Here is a 22,600-nt window from a genome sequence, read left to right on the forward strand (position 1 = left end):
TATATATATATATATACAGTGGGGATCGAAAGTTTGGACACCCCAGGCAAAAATTCATTTTAATGTGCAAAAAGAAGCCAAGGAAAGATGGAAAAATCTCCAAAAGGCATCAAATTACAGATTAGACATTCTTATAACATGTAAAAAAAAAGTTTGATTTTATTTCCATCATTTACACTATCAAAAGAACAGAAAACAAAAAAAATAAGAATTTACTTACCGATAATTCTATTTCTCGGAGTCCGTAGTGGATGCTGGGGTTCCTGAAAGGACCATGGGGAATAGCGGCTCCGCAGGAGACAGGGCACAAAAAGTAAAGCTTTAGGATCAGGTGGTGTGCACTGGCTCCTCCCCCTATGACCCTCCTCCAAGCCTCAGTTAGGATACTGTGCCCGGACGAGCGTACACAATAAGGAAGGATTTTGAATCCCGGGTAAGACTCATACCAGCCACACCAATCACACTGTACAACCTGTGATCTGAACCCAGTTAACAGTATGATAACAGCGGAGCCTCTGAAAAGATGGCTCACAACAATAATAACCCGATTTTTGTAACTATGTACAAGTATTGCAGATAATCCGCACTTGGGATGGGCGCCCAGCATCCACTACGGACTCCGAGAAATAGAATTATCGGTAAGTAAATTCTTATTTTCTCTATCGTCCTAGTGGATGCTGGGGTTCCTGAAAGGACCATGGGGATAATACCAAAGCTCCCAAACGGGCGGGAGAGTGCGGATGACTCTGCAGCACCGAATGAGAGAACTCCAGGTCCTCCTTAGCCAGGGTATCAAATTTGTAGGATTTTACCAACGTGTTTGCCCCTGACTAAATAGCCGCTCGGCAAAGTTGTAAAGCCGAGACCCCTCGGGCAGCCGCCCAAGATAAGCCCACCTTCCTTGTGGAATGGGCATTTACATATTTTGGCTGTGGCAGGCCTGCCACAGAATGTGCAAGCTGAATTGTATTACACATCCAACTAGCAATAGTCTGCTTAGAAGCAAGAGCACCCAGTTTGTTGGGTGCATACAGGATAACAGCAAGTCAGTTTTCCTGACTCCAGCCGTCCTGGAACCTATATTTACAGGGCCCTGACAACATCTAGCAACCTGGAGTCCTCCAAGTCCCTAGTAGGCGCAAGGCACCAAAATAAGCTGGTTCAGGTGAAACACTGACACCACCTTAGGGAGAGAACTGGGGACGAGTCCGCAGCTCTGCCCTGTCCAAATGGACAACCAGATATGGGCTTTTTTGAGAAAAAAAACACCAATTTGACACTCGCCTGGTCCAGGCCAGGGCCAAGAGCATGGTCACTTTTCATGTGAGATGCTTCAAATCCACAGATTTGACTGGTTTTAAACCAATGTGATTTGAGGAATCCCAGAACTACGTTGAGATCCCACAGTGCCACTGGAGGCACAAAAGGGGGTTGTATATGCAATACTCCCTTGACAAACTTCTGGACTTCAGGAACTGAAGCCACTTCTTTCTGGAAGAAAATCGACAGGGCCGAAATTTGAACCTTAATGGACCCCAATTTGAGGCCCATAGACACTCCTGTTTGCAGGAAATGCAGGAATCGACCGAGTTGAAATTTCTTCGTGGGGCCTTTCTGGCCTCACACCACGCAACATATTTTTGCCACATGTGGTGATAATGTTGTGCGGTCACCTCCTTTCTGGCTTTGACCAGGGTAGGAATGACCTCTTCCGGAATGCCTTTTTCCCTTAGGATCCGGCGTTCCACCGCCATGCCGTCAAACGCAGCTGCGGTAAGTCTTGGAACAGACATGGTACTTGCTGAAACAAGTCCCTTCTTAGCGGCAGAGGCCATAAGTCCTCTGTGAGCATCTCTTGAAGTTCCGGGTACCAAGTCCTTCTTGGCCAATCCGGAGTCATGAGTATAGTTCTTACTCCTCTACGTCTTATAAGTCTCAGTACCTTAGGTATGAGAAGCAGAGGATGGAACACATACACCGACTGGTACATCCATGGTGTTACCAGAACGTCCACAGCTATTGCCTGAGGGTCTCTTAACCTGGCGCAATACCTGTCCCGTTTTTTGTTCAGACGGGACGCCATCATGTCCACCTTTGGTATTTCCCAACGGTTTACAATCATGTGGAAAACTTCCCGATGAAGTTTCCACTCTGCCGGGTGGAGGTCGTGCCTGCTGAGGAAGTCTGCTTCCCAGTTTCCATTCCCGGAATGAAACACTGCTGACAGTGCTATCACATGATTTTCCGCCCAGCGAAAAGTCCTTGCAGTTTTTGCCATTGCCCTCCTGCTTCTTGTGCCGCCCTGTCTATTTACGTGGGCGACTGCCGTGATGTTTTTCCCACTGGATCAATACCGGCTGACCTTGAAGCAGAGGTCTTGCTAAGCTTAGAGTATTATAAATTTACCCTTAGCTCCAGTATATTTATGTGGAGAAAAGTCTCCAGACTTGATCACACTCCCTGGAAATTTTTTCCTTGTGTGACTGCTCCCCAGCCTCTCGGGCTGGCCTCCGTGGTCACCAGCATCCAATCCTGAATGCCGAATCTGCGGCCCTCTAGAAGATGAGCACTCTGTAACCACCACAGGAGAGACACCCTTGTCCTTGGATATAGGGTTATCCGCTGATGCATCTGAAGATGCGATCCGGACCATTTGTCCAGCAGATCCCACTGAAAAATTCTTGCGTGAAATCTGCCGAATGGAATTGCTTCGTAGGAAGTCACCATCTTTACCAGGACCCTTGTGCAATGATGCACTGATTTTAGGAGGTTCCTGACTAGCTCGGATAACTCCCTGGCTTTCTCTTCCGGGAGAAACACCTTTTTCTGGACTGTGTCCAGAATCATCCCTAGGCACAGCAGACTTGTCGTCGGGATCAGCTGCGATTTTGGAATATTTAGAATCCACCCGTGCTGTTGTAGCAGTATCCGAGATAGTGCTACTCCGACCTCCAACTGTTCCCTGGACTTTGCCCTTATCAGGAGATCGTCCAAGTAAGGGATAATTAAGACGCCTTTTCTTCGAAGAAGAATCATCATTTCGGCCATTACCTTGGTAAAGACCCGGGGTGCCGTGGACAATCCAAACGGCAGCGTCTGAAACTGATAGTGACAGTTCTGTACCACGAACCTGAGGTACCCTTAGTGAGAAGGGCAAATTTTGGACATGGAGGTAAGCATCCCTGATGTCTCGGGACACTATATAGTCCCCTTCTTCCTGGTTCGTTATCACTGCTCTGAGTGACTCCATCTTGATTTGAACCTTTGTAAGTGTTCAAATTTTTTTAGATTTAGAATAGGTCTCACCTAGCCTTCTGGATTCAGTACCACAATATAATGTGGATTAATACCCCTTTTCTTGTTGTAGGAGGGGTAATTTGATTATCACCTGCTGGGAATACAGCTTGTGAATTGTTTCCCATACTGCCTCCTTGTCGGAGGGAGACCTTGGTAAACCAGACTTCAGGAGCCTGCGAAGGGGAAACGTCTCGACATTCCAATCTGTACCCCTGGGATACTACATGTAGGATCCAGGGGTCCTGTACGGTCCCAGCGTCATGCTGAGAGCTTGGCAGAAGCGGTGGAACGCTTCTGTTCCTGGGAATGGGCTGCCTGCTGCAGTCTTCTTCCCTTTCCTCTATCCCTGGGCAGATATGACTCTTATAGGGACGAAAGGACTGAGGCTGAAAAGACGGTGTCTTTTTCTGCAGAGATGTGACTTAGGGTAAAAACGGTGGATTTTCCAGCAGTTGCCGTGGCCACCAGGTCCGATGGACCGACCCCAAATAACTCCTCTTCCTTTATACGGCAATACACCTTTGTGCCGTTTGGAATCTGCATCACCTGACCACTGTCGTGTCCATAAACATCTTCTGGCAGATATGGACATCGCACTTACTCTTGATGCCAGAGTGCAAATATCCCTCTGTGCATCTCGCATATATAGAAAATGCATCCTTTAAATGCTCTATAGTCAATAAAATACTGTCCCTGTCAAGGGTATCAATATTTTTAGTCAGGGAATCCGACCAAGCCACCCCAGCTCTGCACATCCAGGCTGAGGCGATCGCTGGTCGCAGTATAACACCAGTATGTGTGTATATACTTTTTATGATATTTTCCAGCCTCCTGTCAGCTGGCTCCTTGAGGACGGCCCTATCTATAGACGGTACCGCCACTTGTTTTGATAAGCGTGTGAGCGCCTTATCCACCCTAAGGGGTGTTTCCCAACGCGCCCTAACTTCTGGCGGGAAAGGGTATACCGCCCATAATTTTCTATCGGGGGGAACCCACGCATCATCACACACTTCATTTAATTTATCTGATTCAGGAAAAACTACGGTAGTTTTTTCACATCCCACATAATACCCTCTTTTGTGGTACTTGTAGTATCAGAAATATGTAACACCTCCTTCATTGCCCTTAACGTGTGGCCCTAATAAGGAATACGTTTGTTTATTCACCGTCGACACTGGATTCAGTGTCCGTGTCTGTGTCGACCGACTAAAGTAAACGGGCGTTTTAAAACCCCTGACGGTGTTTCTGAGACGTCTGGACCGGTACTAATTGTTTGTCGGCCGTCTCATGTCGTCAACCGACCTTGCAGCATGTTGACATTATCACGTAATTCCCTAAATAAGCCATCCATTCCGGTGTCGACTCCCTAGAGAGTGACATCACCATTACAGGCAATTGCTCCGCCTCCTCATCAACATCGTCCTCATACATGTCGACACACACGTACCGACACACAGCACACACACAGGGAATGCTCTGATAGAGGACAGGACCCACTAGCCCTTTGGAGAGACAGAGGGAGAGTTTGCCAGCACACACCAAAAACGCTATAATTATATAGGGACAACCTTATATAAGTGTTTTCCCTTATAGCATCTTTTATATATTTCTAACGCCAAATTAGTGCCCCCCCTCTCTGTTTTAACCCTGTTTCTGTAGTGCAGTGCAGGGGAGAGCCTGGGAGCCTTCCCTCCAGCCTTTCTGTGAGGGAAAATGGCGCTGTGTGCTGAGGAGATAGGCCCCGCCCCTTTTTCGGCGGGCTCGTCTCCCGCTCTTTAATGGATTCTGGCAGGGGTTAAATATCTCCATATAGCCCCCGGAGGCTATATGTGAGGTATTTTTAGCCAAAAAAGGTTTTCATTTGCCTCCCAGGGCGCCCCCCTCCCAGCGCCCTGCACCCTCAGTGACTGCCGTGTGAAGTGTGCTGAGAGGAAATGGCGCACAGCTGCAGTGCTGTGCGCTACCTTAAGAAGACTGAGGAGTCTTCTGCCGCCGATTCTGGACCTCTTCTCGTTTCAGCATCTGCAAGGGGGCCGGCGGCGAGGCTCCGGTGACCATCCAGGCTGTACCTGTGATCGTCCCTCTGGAGCTAATGTCCAGTAGCCAAAGAAGCCAATCCATCCTGCACGCAGGTGAGTTCACTTCTTCTCCCCTAAGTCCCTCGTTGCAGTGATCCTGTTGCCAGCAGGACTCACTGTAAAATAAAAAACCTAAGCTAAACTTTTCTAAGCAGCTCTTTAGGAGAGCCACCTAGATTGCACCCTTCTCGGCCGGGCACAAAAATCTAACTGAGGCTTGGAGGAGGGTCATAGGGGGAGGAGCCAGTGCACACCACCTGATCCTAAAGCTTTACTTTTTGTGCCCTGTCTCCTGTGGAGCCGCTATTCCCCATGGTCCTTTCAGGAACCCCAGCATCCACTAGGACGATAGAGAAATGGCATCTGCAAAAGTTTGGGCACCCTACAGAGTTAATACCTTGTACTGCCCCCTTTGGCAAGTATCACAGCTTGTAAACGCTTTTTTTTAGCCAGCCAAGAGTCTTTCAATTCTTGTTTGAGGTATCTTCGCCCATTCTTCCTTACAAAAGTCTTCCAGTTCTTTGAGATTCCTGGGCTGTCTGTGACGCACTGCTCTTTTAAGGTCTATCCATAGATTTTCAATTATGTTGAGGTCAGGAGATTGTGAAGACCATGGCAAAACCTTCAATTTATGCCTCTTGATGTAATCCACCGTGGATTGTGAGTTGTGTTTAGCATCATTGTCCATTTGTAGAAGCCAGCCTCTCTTTAACTTCAGCTTTTTTTACAGATGGCATCAAGTTAGCGTCCAAAATTTGCTGGAATCTTATTGAATTAATTTTTCCTTCTACTCGTGAAATGTTCCCTGTGCCACTGGCTGCAATACAACCCCAAGGCATGATTGATCCACCCCCATGCTTAACAGTTGGACAGAGGTTCTTTTCATTAAATTCTATGCCCTTCCTTCTCCAAACTTACCTTTGCTCATTCCGGCCAAAAAGTTCTATTTTAACCTCATCGGTCCACAGAACTTTATTCCAAAATGCATCAGGCTTGTCTATATGTTCATTTGCAAACTTCAGACGCTGATTTTTGTGGTGAGGACGTAAAAGAGGTTTTCTTCTGATGACTCTTCCATGAAGACCATATTTGTACAAGTATCTCTATATAGTGGAACAGTGTACCACAACTCCAGTGTCTTCCAGATCTTCCTGGAGGGATCGTGCAGTCAAACGTGGATTTTGACTTGCTTTTCTCACAATCCTGCGAGCTGTTCTGTCTGATATTTTTCTTGGTCTTCCAGATCTTGCTTTTAACTTCCACTGTTCCTGATGACTGCCATTTCTTAATTACATTCCGAACAGAGGATATGGGCATCTGATAACGCTTTGCTATCTTCTTATAGCCTTCTCCTGCTTTGTGAGCGTCAACTATTCTCAGTTTCAGTGTTCTACACAACTGCTTAGAGGAACCCATGGTGCTGATTGTTGGAGCAAGGTCAGATGAGTCTGGGCTTTTAAAACCTTTGAGATTGACATCACCTGGTCTTTCCAGACGATGATTGAGAACAATCCATGACACTGCCAGGTCTCAGCTGTCCAAAGGGGGCAGTACAAGGTATTAACTCTGCAGGGTGCCCAAACTTTTGCAGACACCATTTTTTGTTTTCTGTTCTTTTGATAGTGTAAATGATGGAAATAAAATCAAACATATTTTGACATGTTATAAGAATGTCTAATCTGTAATTTGATGCCTTTTGGAGATTTTTCCATCTTTCCTTGGCTTCTTTTTGCACATTAAAATAAATTTTTGCCTGGGGTGCCCAAACTTTCGATCCCCACTGTATATACATATACCTATATATATATATATATATATATATATATATATATATATATATATATATTTATTAAAGCGCAACAAAATTTGCTGTGCTATATAATAGATTTGTATATCTCTCCTTCCTCAGCCCACACACACCACAGTCTGTGTTTCCCTTTCTCCCACACACACCCCACAGTCTGTCTGCCCCCAATGACTCCATGCTGCATTCCCAGCTCCTTCTCCCCGTTCCAAAGCCCTGTATCCCCTCACCAATCCACTCTTACCTCACCTGTGCTACACTCCCCAGTATCTAGACCCAAACACTGCACAGCAGGTACCATGCGGCCCTCACAACCCACCAGACAGTGCTAAAAGTAGGGTGGTATGGGGTGGTACAGAGTACCATTAAGAAATATGGTGGTGGTACTCAGTGCCACCAGCCCCCCTCTGGGGCATAATTTATAAGGGGTATTTTTGTGTAGGACATACAATGGTGTCAGTGGCATAACTGTGTGTGGCATACTATGTAATAGGCATTACAGTGTGTGGCATAATGTGTAATGGGCATTACAGTGTGTGTCATAATGTGTAATGGGCATTACAGTGTCTGGCATAATGTGTAATGTGCATTACGGTGTGTGGCATACTGTGTAATAAGCATTACGGTGTGTGGCATAATGTGTAATAGGCATTACGGTGTTTGGCATACTGTGTAGTAAGCATTACGGTCTGTGGCATAATGTGTAATGGGAATTACGGTGTGTGGTATAATGTGTAATAAGCATTATGGTATGTGGCATAATGTGTAAGGGGCATTACGATGTGTGGCATACTGTGGCCATGCCTCTATTGTCATGTAGTCACTCCCCTGGTTTTGTTTGACCACACCTCCTCATGACACGTGACCACGCCCATTTTTACTATCAGTACCACTAAGAAAAAAATTCTACTTGCACCACTGCCAACAGAAGAGGCCTGCTCAGGGCATGGGAATCCTGGCCAGTGGAGCTGCTGCCATGTCCCGTAACTGCCTGCAACAGAGCTGGGCCCAGAAGAGCGGGTGCACACTCGCGCCACACAGTCGCTGTCTGTTATAAGCTTGGGTCACTCTGAGGCTGTGCCCACACCGCCTACTGCTCGCTGCCCTATATGGACAAGACGGCTCACTTCCCTACCGGGCACTAAGTGGCATGTCCTTGGGGACCCTCTGTTCCCTTGGTTGCCTGGTACTGGTGTCCCCTTTGACCCCCTCTGTTGTTGGCCCTGGCTGTGACATCTCTGAATCATACCCATAGTTTACAAAAGCGTGTATTGTTGTTGCTATAATCTGGAACTACAAATGACAGCATGCCCGGCCATAGATTTGCTATTAAGGCACTGGCATATCTATAATGGGTGCAGCGTGTGCGGTGCACATGGGCCCTTGGGGCCGGAGGGGGCCCACACCGCACACACTGCACCCATTTCTTCTATACTTACCTTTCTGGCATCCATCGGCGACTGTCTTTGGGCCCCCTCCTCTCCCGTAGCCATCACCGCCGCTGCTAGCACACTGAGCACTAGAGACTCTGGTACAGTGCCAGAGTCTACAGCGCATGCGCAGGACTCCAGCAAAATGGCAAGGTGGCCGTTTTTCACTGAGAGTGCTAGCAGCGGCGGGGACGGCTACAGGAGAGGAGGGGGCCCCCACACGTAGTCTGCACATGGGTCCCCTCCTCTCTAGAAATGCAGCTGTATTAAGGGATGCTAAATCTGTGGCAGGGCATGTGCAAAGACTGATATTGTCATATCACCCATACAGTCATTTTCCACTGTCACATAATAAAAGTGATTGTCACCCCCTACCCCCCTGCTAGAGAACATTGCACTGACTCAGGGCTATATTAAGAGAGGAAGGTCCCTGAGTGCGGTCTCCATCTTGGCCCCCTGCTCTCTAGCCAGCAGCATATTAATGTGTGTGCGATAGTAGACTCTGGCGATGTGCAGAGTCTACTGTGCAGGTCTCCAGGGAGGATGGTGATGGCACATGTGTAAAATGCCAGGAAAATGGCCACTGTGCTATTTTCCCAATGATTTTTCAGCCACTGCACTGACTAACTGCACTCCTGTTATGTGCTGCACCGGGTGGTATTTATGTGACCGACGGTCACATGACCTCCCCCAAAATCCTGCCCACTCACTATCCCGACGTTCGGCATTCCGACCAACAGGGATTACTTCCACTCGTGGGTGTCCACCACACCCATAGAGTGGGAGTAGAACCCGTGGCAACCGTGATCACCATGGAGTCTGCAGCGTGGCGAGCCCACAAGGGGCTTGCTGCACTCGTCCCTTCCCGCCGGGATCCCGGCGTAGGTATACTGCCGGGATCCCAGCGTCTGTATGCTGACCGGTGGTCAGGAGACCATCGGTCAGCCATACTACACCCGCTGCACCATAAAGGAATTGCCACCACTGTTGTGCTAATCCTGTCACGGTAGCACTAAGCCCTGTCTCGGTTCTGCGAAGACCTATCACAGAAGCACCTAGCATGGGCACTGAGGTAGGGTGGGGGCAGGATACTGATTTCCTGGGCCCAGACTTGTTGAAGGGTCTCAGCAGGGGCCTGGTTCAGCTGCTCATAGAGACTAATGTCCTCTTTTGCAGTGTTGCTGAAGGAAAAACAAATGTATATATATTTTTCCATTCTGGCACAGAGTGGGCTTGGACGTGCCTCAGTATTAGGGCCACTCCCCCTAGTACCCATTCATCTCTTGGCATCACTGTTGCTAATGCTGCTGTTTGTACATACTAAAACTGAGACAGAGTATAGTGTGTAGACTTTGGGGTAAATTTACTAAGGTGGGAGATTTTTAGAACTGGTGATGTTGCCCATAGCAACCAATCAGATTATATCTATTATCTGCTAGAAGCAGCTAGATAAATGGTAAGTAGAATCTGATTGGTTGCCATGGGCAACATCACCAGTTCTAAAAATCTCCCACCTTAGTAAATTTACACCTTTGTTGGAAGCTGTAGTAGGATTAGAGAATTCACATTTTCAGTTCTGTATCTTTTTAATAATATTTTTAACAAAGTGTTAATGTATACATTGTTTATGTGTAACTCTGACGTGTTTCCTTAAAAGGTTTTTTGTTGTTGTTTGGATTTAAGTTGAAAATTGGAATTGGGGAAGTAAAAACCTTGTAGCCCACAAGCAGGATTGCTTCTAGCATATAATTCACAAAAAATAAATGGAATAGTAAGTTACAACAGAACTTTTGCAACTAAATTGCTATAATTACAGTAAGAGGATGTTTTCACATGTATGCAATGCATCTGATAAGCCAGCAATAGATTTCTATTGAACTGAGCATTTATTCTTGGTAATTTTGAACAGATGATTTCACCTATATTAACCACTTTCTTGGCATGGTCGCATCAGATGCGACCATGCCTGCAAGTGCTCTATCTGACCTGGTCACTCACACAGGATGCGACCAGTCAGATAGAGAGTGTTAGCAGCGGCGGGGAAGGGAAACTTTGATCCGTTGCTGCTGTCAGAGGGACCGGAAAGTCTATCTGCCTCCCTGCATTCTCCCCTACTGATTACCGTGCTGCCGATCACTGCTGATCGGTCAGCACGGCAGAATCCCCCCCCCCCCTACAGCAGCTGCAGACAATGGCAGCCGCTGGGGAGTGTAAATTAACCCTCCCAAGCCACCCCCAGACCCTCCCCCCATGTATACCTGGAAGCTGAAAATGAAAGCAGCGATGGTCGTGATGTTCCCGGTGTTCCGATGGTCACGATGTTCCCGATCGATGTTTCGATGTTTGAAAAAATCCCCCCAATTTTTTTTTCCTTTTTTGAACTAAAATCATTTGGGATAGGGTTAAATTCATGTTCTTCACCTAATTCAGTCATAAAACAACCCGACAATTTTGGAGCTGTTTTTGGTGAAATAAATCGTCAGTTAAGTGGTTAATAGCACTGATGATGACTCCGCAGGCTGTAAATAGGCTTTTTCTGTAATAGTACTACTATAACTAGTAGTAGTAGTAGTAGTACTACTACTAGTAGTGTAGTAGTAGTAGCAGGGGCGTTTCTAGAGAGGAGGAGGCCTATGTGCAGGCTCCGGCTGGGCCCCCTCCTCTCTAGCCGGCAGCGCTGTGTAGACTCTGGGCACTGGGGTCCCTAGAGGACCCTAGTGATGTCCCAGAGTCTACAGCGCATGCGCAGATCTACGGGAAAATGCTTGGTGTCCCTCCATTTTCCCAGTGATTTCAGCAGTGCTGCTGTTGCGCCACATGATTCCAGTGGGTAAGTATTTCAATTAATGGTTGCAGGGTGTGCAGTGTGGGCCCATCTGGATTCCTAGCGGTCCGTTTGTACCGCACACACTGCATCTATTATAAATACGCTAGTGAGTAGTAGTAGTAGTGTATAAAAATATATATATGCTGGGGTCCACATTAGTATCATGGGGCATAGACAGGTCCCTTGGGAGCCATGGGCACTTTAAGAGTTAATAGTGTGGGCTGGCTCCTCCCTCTATGCCCCTCCTACCAGACTAAGTTTAGAAAATGTGCCGGTGGAGCCGGTCACAGCTAGGGGAGCTCCTTTTCTAGTTTTATTGTTTTTTTTAAAAGAGTTAGATACAGGGAGGCTGCTGGCAACAGCCTCCCTGCTTTGTGGGACTTAGGTGGGGAGTAGGAACCAACCCTAGAGGTTAATGGTTCTCTATCTCCGCTGACAGAACACTGAGCTCCTGAGGGTGCTGATCACAAGTCCATGAGGCGACCGCTCACTCCCGCAGCATGGCCGCCACCCCCTAACAGAGCCAGGAGATGGAGTGGTGAGTATGACGCTGGTGCCCCGGTAAGCGGGTCACCGGCGGGAAATGGAGGCACAAGGGTAGGAGCGCAGCTCTGACAGGCTGCGCTCCGGAGGGCTCAGCGGTACTTGTAGTGCGGCGCTGTGAGGAGCACCCTGGGCAAGCGCATATACCGGATATACACAGATGCTAACAGGGACTAATCCCACTGTTAGCAGCCAAATCACCTCAGGCCAGTATAAACACTGAAAGCGGGAAGATGCGCCATTACAGGAGGCGGGGCTTCTTCCTCAGGGCGGATCCAGCACTCACCAGTGCCATTTTCTCCCTGCAGATCACACTGAAGAGACGCTGACAGGGAGCGCTGCACTCCACAAAACTCCAGCATACCTCTGCGGTACCAGGGTGTTATAGACAGGGGGGGAGAGTGAGATATTAACTGTTTAATCTATTAATCTTACTTTACTGATAATAAGAACTCCTCTATTCCATTCCCTGCATCTAAGGAATTAAACGCATTGTTTGAAAAATCCTGGGAAAACCCAGAGAAAAAATTCAAGATTCCAAACAGGGTTCTCATTGCTTTTCCTTTCCCTGAGGACAGGATAAAGTGGGAAATTCTGCCTGTAGTAGACGCTTCTGTGTCTAGATTGTCTAAAGAAGTGGTTTTACCTGTCCCAGGGTACAGTTGGCTGACTGTAAGATTGAGACTACCCTCAAATCATTATACAAAGCTACTGGCATAGCTTTAAGGCCTACTATTGCTTGTGCGTGGATTTCTAAAGCCATAGTAAAGTGGTCAGGCACATTACTAGAGGAATTAGATTCTATGGATAGAACTGACATTGAATTGTTCTTACGTCACATACAGGACTCTGCAGGTTTCATGGTGGAGGCCATGAAGGACCTTGGCCATCTCAATGCGAGGGCTTCTTCTATGGCTGTCTCGGCACGCAGGGGACTCTGGTTGCGCCAATGTTCTGCGGATGCGGAATCCAAGAAGAGTGTGGAGAACCTACCCTTCACAGGTCAGGCTCTGTTTGCAGAAGTGTTAGATATGTGGATTTCCACGGGAACTGCAGGTAAGTCAACAATCCTTCCCTCAACTACACCACGTACTAGGAAATCTTATCCTACGTCTACAATGCAGTCCTTTCGGACAGCGAAAGTTAAAAAGTCCAAACCTCTTCCACTTTCTTTAGAGGAAGTCGGGGGAAATCCAGAAAACCTGCACCAACAGGTTCACAGGAACAGAAACCTGGTTCTGCTTCCTCAAAATCCTCTGCATGACGGTGGACCTCCCAGCCTGGAGATCAGGCAGGTGGGAGCAAGATTAAGAAATTTCAGTCATGTTTGGGTGTCATCAGGCCTAGACCCCTGTGTACAAAATATTGTTACCCAGGGCTACAGACTGGAGTTTCAAGAACTCCCACCTCACAGGTTCTTCAAATCAGGCTTACCAGCTTTGCTGACAGAAAGTGCTATCCTACAGGAAGCCATTAAAAAATTGCTAAAGTCAAATGTTATTGTTCCAGTTCCACCTCACTTAGCAAACAAGGGTTATTACTCAGACCTGTTTGTAGTACCGAAACCGGATGGTTCAGTCAGGCCAATATTGAATCTAAAGTCGTTGAACCCTTATTTGAGAGAATTCAAATTCAAGATGGAGTCTCTGAGAGCAGTGATCTCAGGTCTGGAGGAGGGGGAATTTCTAGTATCCCTGGATATCAAGGATGCGTACCTTCACATCTGATCTGGCCACCTCACCAGGCTTCTCAGATTTGCGCTGCTGGATTGTCACTATCAGTTCCAGGCACAGCCGTTTGGCCTCTCCACAGCACCTGAGGGTGTTCACCAAGGTCATGGCGGAGATGATGCTACTCCTCCGCAAGCAGGGTGTGAACATAATTCCTTATCTGGATGATCTGCTGATAAAAGCGTCTTCCAGGGAGAAGCTGTTACAGAGCATTGCTCTCTCAACTCAACTTCTCCAGGATCATGGATGGATCCTGAATCTTCCAAAGTCACATTTGGAGCCGACAAGGAGACTGTCCTTCCTGGGGATGATCCTTGACACGGAAGTACAGAGGGTGTTTCTGCCGGAGGAGATAGCGTTGGTGATACAAGCAATGGTCCGAGATGTCCTGAAGCCTGCCCGGGTATCGGTTCATCAGGCACGAAAGATGGTTGCCTCCTACGAGGCTCTACAGTATGGAAGATTTCATGCACGGTCTTTCCGACTGGATCTCCTGGACAAATGGTCGAGATCTCATCTTCACATGCACCAGAGGATATGTCTGTCACCGAAAGCCAGAATATCGCTCCTCTGGTAGCTGCAAACTTCTCACCTACTAGAGGGCTGCAAGTTCGGGATTCAGAATTGGATCCTCCTAACCACGGATGCAAATTTCAGAGGTTGGGGAGCAGTGACCCAAGGGTAAAACTTCCAAGGAAGGTGGTCAAGTCTGGAATCCATCCTTCCAATAAACATTCTGTAACTAAGGGCCGTGTACAACGGTCTTCTGCAAGTGGCACATCTTCTGAAATATCAGGCAATTCAGGTTCAGTCGGACAATGTAACGAAAGTGGCCTATATAAACCGACAAGGCGGAATGAAGAGCAGAGCTGCAATGTCAGAGGTAACAAGAATCATCCTCTGGCGCTGTCAGCAATCTTCATTCTGGGAGTGGACAACTGGGAAGCGGACTCCCTCAGCAGACATGATCTCCATCCAGCAGAGTGGGGCCTCCAACCAGAGGTGTTTGCAGAGGTGACAAGTCTTTGGGGTGTACCTCAAATAGACATGATGGCCTCCCGCCTCAACAAGAAGCTTCGGTGGTACTGTTCCAGGTTGAGGGACAGGCAGTGGCGGTGGACGCCCTGGTAATCCGGGGGTGTTCAAGTCAGTGTATGTGTTCCCTCCACTTCCACTCATCTGGAGGATTCTCAAACATAAAAAAAGAACAAGAGTTCAAGCAATCCTCATTGCTCCGGACTGGCCAAGAAGGGCTTGGTATGCGGATCTTCTGGAGTTACTGCAGGAAGATCCGAGGCCTCTTCCTCTTCGAGAGGAACTTCTGCAACAGGGGCCGTTCACTTATCAAGACTTGCCACAGGTACGTTTGACGGCATGGAGGTTGAATGCCACATCTTAGCTCGGAAGGGCATTCCGAACAAGGTTATTCTTACCCTGATACAGGCTAGGAAAGGAGTAACATCTAAACATTACCATCAAATTTGGAAAAAGTACGTGTCTTGATGTGAATCCAAGAAGTTTCCTACGGTGGAGTTTCAACTAGGGCGGTTTCTCCTCTTTCTGCAAGCAGGTGTGGATGTGGGCCTGAGGTTGGGCTCCATAAAAGTCCAGATTTCGGCCTTGTCCATTTTCTTCCAGAAACAATTTGCTGCCCTCCCTGAGGTTCAGACTTTCTTGAAAGGGGTTCTGCACATCCAGCCTCCCTTTGTGCCTCCTACGGCACCTTGGGATCTTAATGTGGTGCTGCAGTTCCTGCAGTTGGATTGGTTCAAACCTTTACAGGAGGATGATGTCAAGTTCCTTACTTGGAAGGCAGTCACACAATTGGCATTAGCATCTGCTAGACGTGTGTCGGAATTGGGGGCATTGTCCTGCAAGAGCCCTTACTTGATTTTCCATGAATATAGAGCTGAGCTCAGGATGCATCAGCAATTTCTTCCGAAGGTTGGGGCGGCTTTTCATATCAACCAACCTATTGTGGTGCCAGTGGCTACGGACTCCTCAATTACTTCAAAATCCTTGGATGTTGTATGGGCTTTGAAGATTTAAGTGAAGAGAACTTCTCGTCACAGAAAGTCGGACGCTCTTTTTGTCCTTTATGATCCCAACAAGGTTGGGTGGCCTGCTCTAAGCAGACGATTTCTCGCTGGATCAGGTGTACTATCCAGCATGCTTATTCTATGGGAGGCTTGCCGTGTCCAAAATCTGTTAAAGCCCACTCTACTCGTAAAGTGGGCTCTTCCTAGGTGGCTGCCCGGGGTGTCTCGGCTTTACAACTTTGCAGAGCGCCTACTTGGTCAGGATCGAACATGTTTACTAAGTTCCACAACTTGGATACTTTGGCCTCTGTGGACCTAAAGTTTGGTCAGTCGGTTCTGCAGGAGCCTCCGCGCTCTCCCTCCCGTACTGGGAGCTTTGGTACATCCCTATAGTACTAATGTGGACCCCCGAGCATTCTCTAGGACGTAAGAGAAAATAGGATTTTAATTACCTACCGGTAAATCCTTTTCTCGTAGTCCGTAGAGGAAAGGATTTACCTGCATTTGTTACTTAGTTAAGTACTGCATTGTTACTTGGTTAAGTACTGCATTGTTACTTGGTTAAGTACTGTTGTTCAGCTGTTGCTGAATTGTTTCAAGCTGTTTAGCTTAGTTTTCTGTTGTTCTGTGTGAGCTGGTGTGAATCTCACCACTATCTGTGTATTTCCTTCTCTCAAAGTATGTCCGTCTCCTCGGGCACAGTTTCTAGACTGAGTCAGGTAGGAGGGACATAGAGGGAGGAGCCATCTCACACTATTAAACTCTTAAAGTGCCCATGGCTCCCAAGGGACCCATCTATACCCCATGGTACTAATGTGGATTCCTGCATCCTCTAAGGACTACGAGAAAAGGATTTACCGGTAGGTAACTAAAATCCTATCCTAATCACCAAACCACCGGTACTCAGGCAGCCTCCATGGGCTAACTTGCTCCGGTGCACTCCACTCGGGTATGGTAACCCCACCATAGAACGAGGCGGGACACTCAGAGACTGGTGCAAAACTGTTCAAATGTGTATTAAATCCACAGCATTATATATCAAAGTTTCGGGGATGTACTACCCTTCATCAGTATACAATATATATAGCACTGCGGAATATGTATGCGCTATGTAAATAACCGGTAAAAATAATAATAATAATAATAATAATAAATAATAATAATAATAATAATAATATATACACTATATTTCATTTGTACAAAAGTTGTACTGTAAAAGATGTGATTTTACATAGCATTTTCCAAACAATGAAACAGAAAGACTCATTTTGATTTGCTGTTTATTTCTATAACATTCACATTTTCCATATAAGTAGCACAGTGGTTTCATATAATTTTTGTTGCAAAAGAGTAATTCTGTTTTTTACAACATCTCTGTATCTTCATTGCATAACATATACTGTACATCTCAGTTACCAGTGCAGAATATAAAGAAGCCACTCTGTCAATTTACATTCGCAGAGACTAATGTTGCAATAACCTATTAGAACTTATTGATCTGGTTCTGCAAGTAAACAAAGCACCAAGCAGAAAAATATACAAAAAAAGCAAACAATAATGTAACATAATATTAATATTATACTTATATTTCATAAGCGCATATGCTATATATTATAATCAAATTTTTGGAGGTGAGATACTCTTTGTACTTAAAATCCCGTTAGACCTGCACTCAGTTAATGATACTCCAGGGATGATATACTTATTCGGTTTAAAGAGATTTTTCCATTTTGGATTTTGTGTAAACCAAATTTATTACATAAAAAACACATTTATTATCTTTTGTATTCTATTGTTTTCTAAGCTGTATTTCGTTCTGTATGAAAACTGTCTTGTAGACAACTGTCACAAAATGAATAAACAATCTGATGACAAAATGTAATTCATACGTGTAAATTATGCAAAGCACCAGTGAATATTATGCAGAAATTGTATAACCTAGGAACATGGTAAACATTCAATTATTCAAATTGTAATCTTTTATGGTCCATTGATGATACAACATACACTGAGTGTAGAGTTTATATTTGCAAATGTATATAGTAGCATTTAACCCTACCTTATAATACAGTTGTCATTTATAGTAGAAATACACATTTAGATGCAAAACTAAACTAGAAGTTTTCTTTGTTGAAGATGAAGTGTACTCCTCTGGGATCGCCGCTGGAGTTACCAATGCAGAGGTTACTGAGTGTCTCAGCAAGGCTTTCTGGGCCACACAGGAAAACACCCACTCTAGAGCTTTAAAGGAAGATGGAAACACAAGGAAGGTAATACAGCTGCACAACTTTATTATAATAAATCTGTGAATTGATCTAGCTAATTACACTCATTTGTGCAGGACAGAATCTTCTTTTAGTTCATATAGAATTCTCAGATATTATTTTTTTAAATTCTTAATGATACTACTTTATATTCCCCTTATGTACAAAGCAATAGTAACTGTGGTAAAATCTAAAGGGGTCCATACATCACGCAGGTATTGGGGCAATTCCCCCTTCTGCCGATCCCTGGGTTGAGGGACTGTGGAAATCCAACATGTCAGATATCCTTGATTCACCCATCCAACCAAAAAATGATTGGGATTGGTGAGTCAGGGTTTTATAACAAGCTGTTTTTTGCCTATTTCCTGACGCATTGCTGATCATCGATGTCCTCCGATCGGCAAATCGTACTCTCATGAGTTTAGCATGCACAGATCAATGAAGTATATAAAGGTAATATAATGCACTTGGTTGAATAATCCACATGGATATAGAGTACTTTTAATATGTGCAAAATCTATATACAAGTCCCCACACTGACACTGACAGTTGAAATATATGATTTATGGGCAGATGTACTAAGCCTAGAAAAGAGATAAAGTGGATAGAGATAAAGTACCCAACAACCAACTAACCAACCAACCAACCAACCAACCAACCAACCAACCAATCAATCCTTAACTGCCACTTTTCAAACATAGCCTGTAATATAGCAATTAGAAAATGATTGGCTGGCAGTTTCTCTCTCTCTACTTTATCTCTCTTCAAGGCTTAGTACATTTACCCCTAATTGAAATACATTTAGTTTCTTTGAGTTAAAAATGACTCCTTCAACAGCTGAGGTAACAGTTGGCTAAAAGGCCTGATTCTTAGGGTGGGTACACACTTGTACAACAGGCAATCAAACTGATGGTCAGGCCGAATTCCCTTTGGCCCGGACCAATCAGCCGTACACACCAGAATGCTAGAAAAAATGATGGAACAATCACTGTTCCGTCCTTTATTACACTGCACTGGGGCGCATGCGATAGCTTCCGATTGGCCATGCAGCACGGCCGACCAGAAGGTATAACATGTGACCTGTGGGAACACACAATTGGGGCATACACACTGCCCAATATGCATGATCTGTCATTCTGATTCGGCCGTAAATGGCAAATGGCATATGTTGTTGATATTGGCCAGGTAAGTACCCACCCTAAGTGGCACGCTGCTCTGTTTACCGGGGCATCTACTGAATCTTAACAAAATACATGCACTGTAGCGAGTATACGCATCTCTTCATATCTCTGGGCAATTCTGAGTTGGCCTGATCTTTCTGCAGTTGCTAAATGGGCATTTCTGGTTGGCAGGTGGTGGCAACAATGCAGGGACTTGCAGTCAGGGGAGGCAGTGACTCCCCTGTCATTTATGATTAACAACATAATATAAAAGAAAATACTTATGACACAGATTCTGTGTCATAAGTATCTGCTTTTGCCTTTATATTATTTAAATCATTTGTAGCATGAAAAAAATAAATATAGAATTCACTGTGTCTGGAGGCACTGCTCTCAGTGCCTCCGGCTGCCAATAAGGGAGGGCCGGAAACGGGGCCAAACATCAGGCAATAAAAGCCCACTGAAGAAAGGCCCATATGTGGCACCTAATAGCAGTGCCTTTGTGACAGGGGCGTGCTTTAAGCCCATACGAAAGCATGCTCCTGTCACTATGGCTGGTGTGATTGGGCAGTAGGCAGGGCAACTGAGCACCTAACTCCCAGGGCTGGCTGACGTGAGCATTAGCTGCCTCCCCCCCCCCCCCCCCCCGCAAGCTTGTACCAGCAGGCGGCCGATAATGCACACCCCCAGCTGGAGTTTACAGCCACGGACACGGTGGACGCATCATACGGCGGGAGAGAAGTCCTGCAGCAGAAGTCACCGCTCTGCTACCCTGTGCTGCTGGGTCCACCAATTTTACAGCCGCTGCACTTGTCAAAGTGACAGACAGCGGCGCGGGCAATGTGAACAGCGGCGGGTTTCAGCGCTGGCGGCTACCATGTGGTACTTAGCAAGCTGCCGCTGCAGGGTTTCCGGAGGCAGAGCCCCGAGCAGCATTAAAGAAGACTGGGATGGGTGAGGAGACTTACAGTCTGCCGGCTATGGAGACTCCATAGCGGGAAGTTGTAATTGCCATGGCCTGGAGGGACTCTGCTGGAGCTTAGGCTGCATGTGACAGAGGATGAACTAAAGTACCAGGACTTCAGGCTGAAGGTGGACTCCAGATAGCAGCAGCCAGAAGGTAATGTAGTGTAACTCTAATCCTACCCCCCCAGCCTAACCCCAACTCTCCCGAAGGCCTAACCCTAACCCAACCACCCCCCGCAGCCTAACCGTCCCTCCCCGCAGCCTAACCCTCCCATTCTGCAGCCAGACCCTAAGCCTCCCCTCCCGCATCCAGACCCTAACCCTTCCCTCCCGCAGCCGGACCCTAACCTTCCCCTCCCGCAGCCGGACCCTAACCTTCCCCTCCCGCAGCCAGACTCTAACCTTCCCCTCCCGCAGCATGACCCCAACATTCCCCTCCCGCAGCCTGACGCTAACCTTCCCCTCCCGCAGCCTGACGCTAACCTTCCCCTCCCGCAGCCTGACCCTAACCTCCCCCTCCCCTCCCGCAGCCTGACCCTAACCTCCCCCTCCCCTCCCGCAGCCTGACCCTAACCTCCCCTCCCGCATCCTGACCCTACCCTTCCCCTCTCGCAGCCTGACCCTAACCTCCCCTCCCGCAGCCTGACCCTAACCTCCCCCTCCCCTCCCGCAGCATGACCCTAACCTTCCCCTCCTGCAGCCTGACCCTAACCCCCCCTCCCCTCCCCTCCCCTCCCACAGCCTGACCCTAACCTCCCGCAGCCTGATCCTAACCTCCCCCTCCCCTCCAGTATCCTGACCCTAACCTCCCCTCCCGCAGCCTGACCTTAACCTCCCCTCCCGCAGCCTGACCCTAACCCTCCCCTCCTGCAGTCTGACCCTACCGCGCCCTCCCGCAGCCTGACCCTACCCTCCAGAGCTGGATTAAGACTTTGGGGGGCCCGGGGTACTTAAGGCAGGGGGGGGGGGGCCCTAAGATGGTTTCACATTCCGTTTTCAGTAAGAGGTTTGTGTAGTGGAAGTTATAAAGGTAAGGGGGCACTGTAATGTGGCATAATATGAACTGGGGACACTGTATGTCATAATATGAATTGGAGGTACTGTGTGGCATAATGTATACTGGCAGTACTACAATAAGACATAATATAATTAGGGCACTACTATGGTTCATAAAATAAACTATGGGGCATAAAATTAACTAAGGCACTATGTAATAAGGGCATAATATTACCAAATACTGAGGAGAGGTGTCTCTAAAGCATTGGGACAGGGGCCTTTCAAAATGGTGCTATTGGGCGCACAAAGGGGGTAATTCAGACCTGATCGCTCACTAGCTGTTTTTTGCAGTCCTGCGTTCACATAGTCGCCGCCCACCGGGAGTGTATTTTAGCTGTGCAAGTGTGCGATCGCATGTGCAGCCGAGCGGTACAAAAACAGTTTGTGCAGTTTCTGAGTAACCCAGGACTTACTCAGCCGCTGCGATCACTTCAGCCTGTCCGGTCCCGGAATTGACGTCGGACACCCGTCCTGCAAACGCCTGGACACGCCTGCATTTTTCCAACCACTCCCAGAAAACGGTCAGTTGCCACCCACAAACGCCTTCTTCCTGTCAATCTTCTTGAGATCGGCTGTGCGAATGGATTCTTCGTAAAACCCATCGCACTGCAAAGATCCATTTTGTACCCGTACGACATGCCTGTGCATTGCGGTGCATACCTGATCGCATTATAGCACACTGAATGAGCCGAAATTCACATTATAGCCCACGGTACAACCCGAAATTCACATTATAGCACACAGTACGAGCAGAAATTCACATTGTAGCACACACGAGCCGAAATTCACATTATAGCACACTGAATGAGCTGAAATTCACATTATAGCACACTGAATGAGCTGAAATTCACATTATAGCACACTGAATGAGCCGAAATTGTGACAGCAGGGACAGCCAGAGTGACGACATGGGGGAGAGAGAGTGACGACAGGGAGAGAGAGTAACGACAGTGACAGCAGGGCAGGGCCGGCGACAGGGGGGGTCAAAGGGGACAACTGTACCGGGCCCCAAGGGTCAGAGGGGGTCCCAAGGATATGCCACTTAGTGACCGTCAGGAATGTGAGTCGTCTTGTCCAAATAGGGCAGCGAGCTGTAGGTGGTGTGGGCGCAGCCTCAGAGTAAACAGGAGGGCGGGGGTAGCAAGTCTGCACTGTATAGGACTGAGACAGCTGGCCATGTGGAGAGTGCCAGAGCTCCCTAGGGGCTCAGTACAAAAGTACAAAATGAAAAAGGGGGTGTGCTCTCTCTACAATGGAGCCTCAGAATGACAGGAGCCTCTTACACACAGTCATTATGTGGTTCAAGTGTGTACCTGCTATTCCGGGTCCCTATCTGTTGCAAGCAGTTATGGGACATGGCAGCAGCTCCGCTGGGCAGGATTCCTGTGCCCTGTGCTGGCCTCTTC

The 22,600-nt window shown here is 47.2% G+C and overlaps 1 protein-coding gene across 3 annotated transcripts in view; it reads right to left on the minus strand.

Moving 5' to 3' along the window:
• Positions 1 to 17,011: 17,011 nt before the first annotated feature.
• The window catches only part of LOC135028586 (cytochrome b-245 heavy chain), a 270,381-nt gene continuing 264,792 nt past the window's right edge, over positions 17,012 to 22,600 (minus strand). For all 3 annotated transcript variants that reach the window (XM_063953788.1, XM_063953789.1, XM_063953787.1), the window contains one exon: positions 17,012 to 17,989. In XM_063953788.1, the coding sequence (XP_063809858.1) occupies positions 17,863 to 17,989 (127 nt within the window). In that variant the 3' untranslated portion in view covers positions 17,012 to 17,862. The remainder of the gene's footprint in view (positions 17,990 to 22,600) is intronic.

This window comes from Pseudophryne corroboree, chromosome 2 (genome assembly GCF_028390025.1).
Source record: "Pseudophryne corroboree isolate aPseCor3 chromosome 2, aPseCor3.hap2, whole genome shotgun sequence".
NCBI lineage: Eukaryota > Metazoa > Chordata > Amphibia > Anura > Myobatrachidae > Pseudophryne > Pseudophryne corroboree.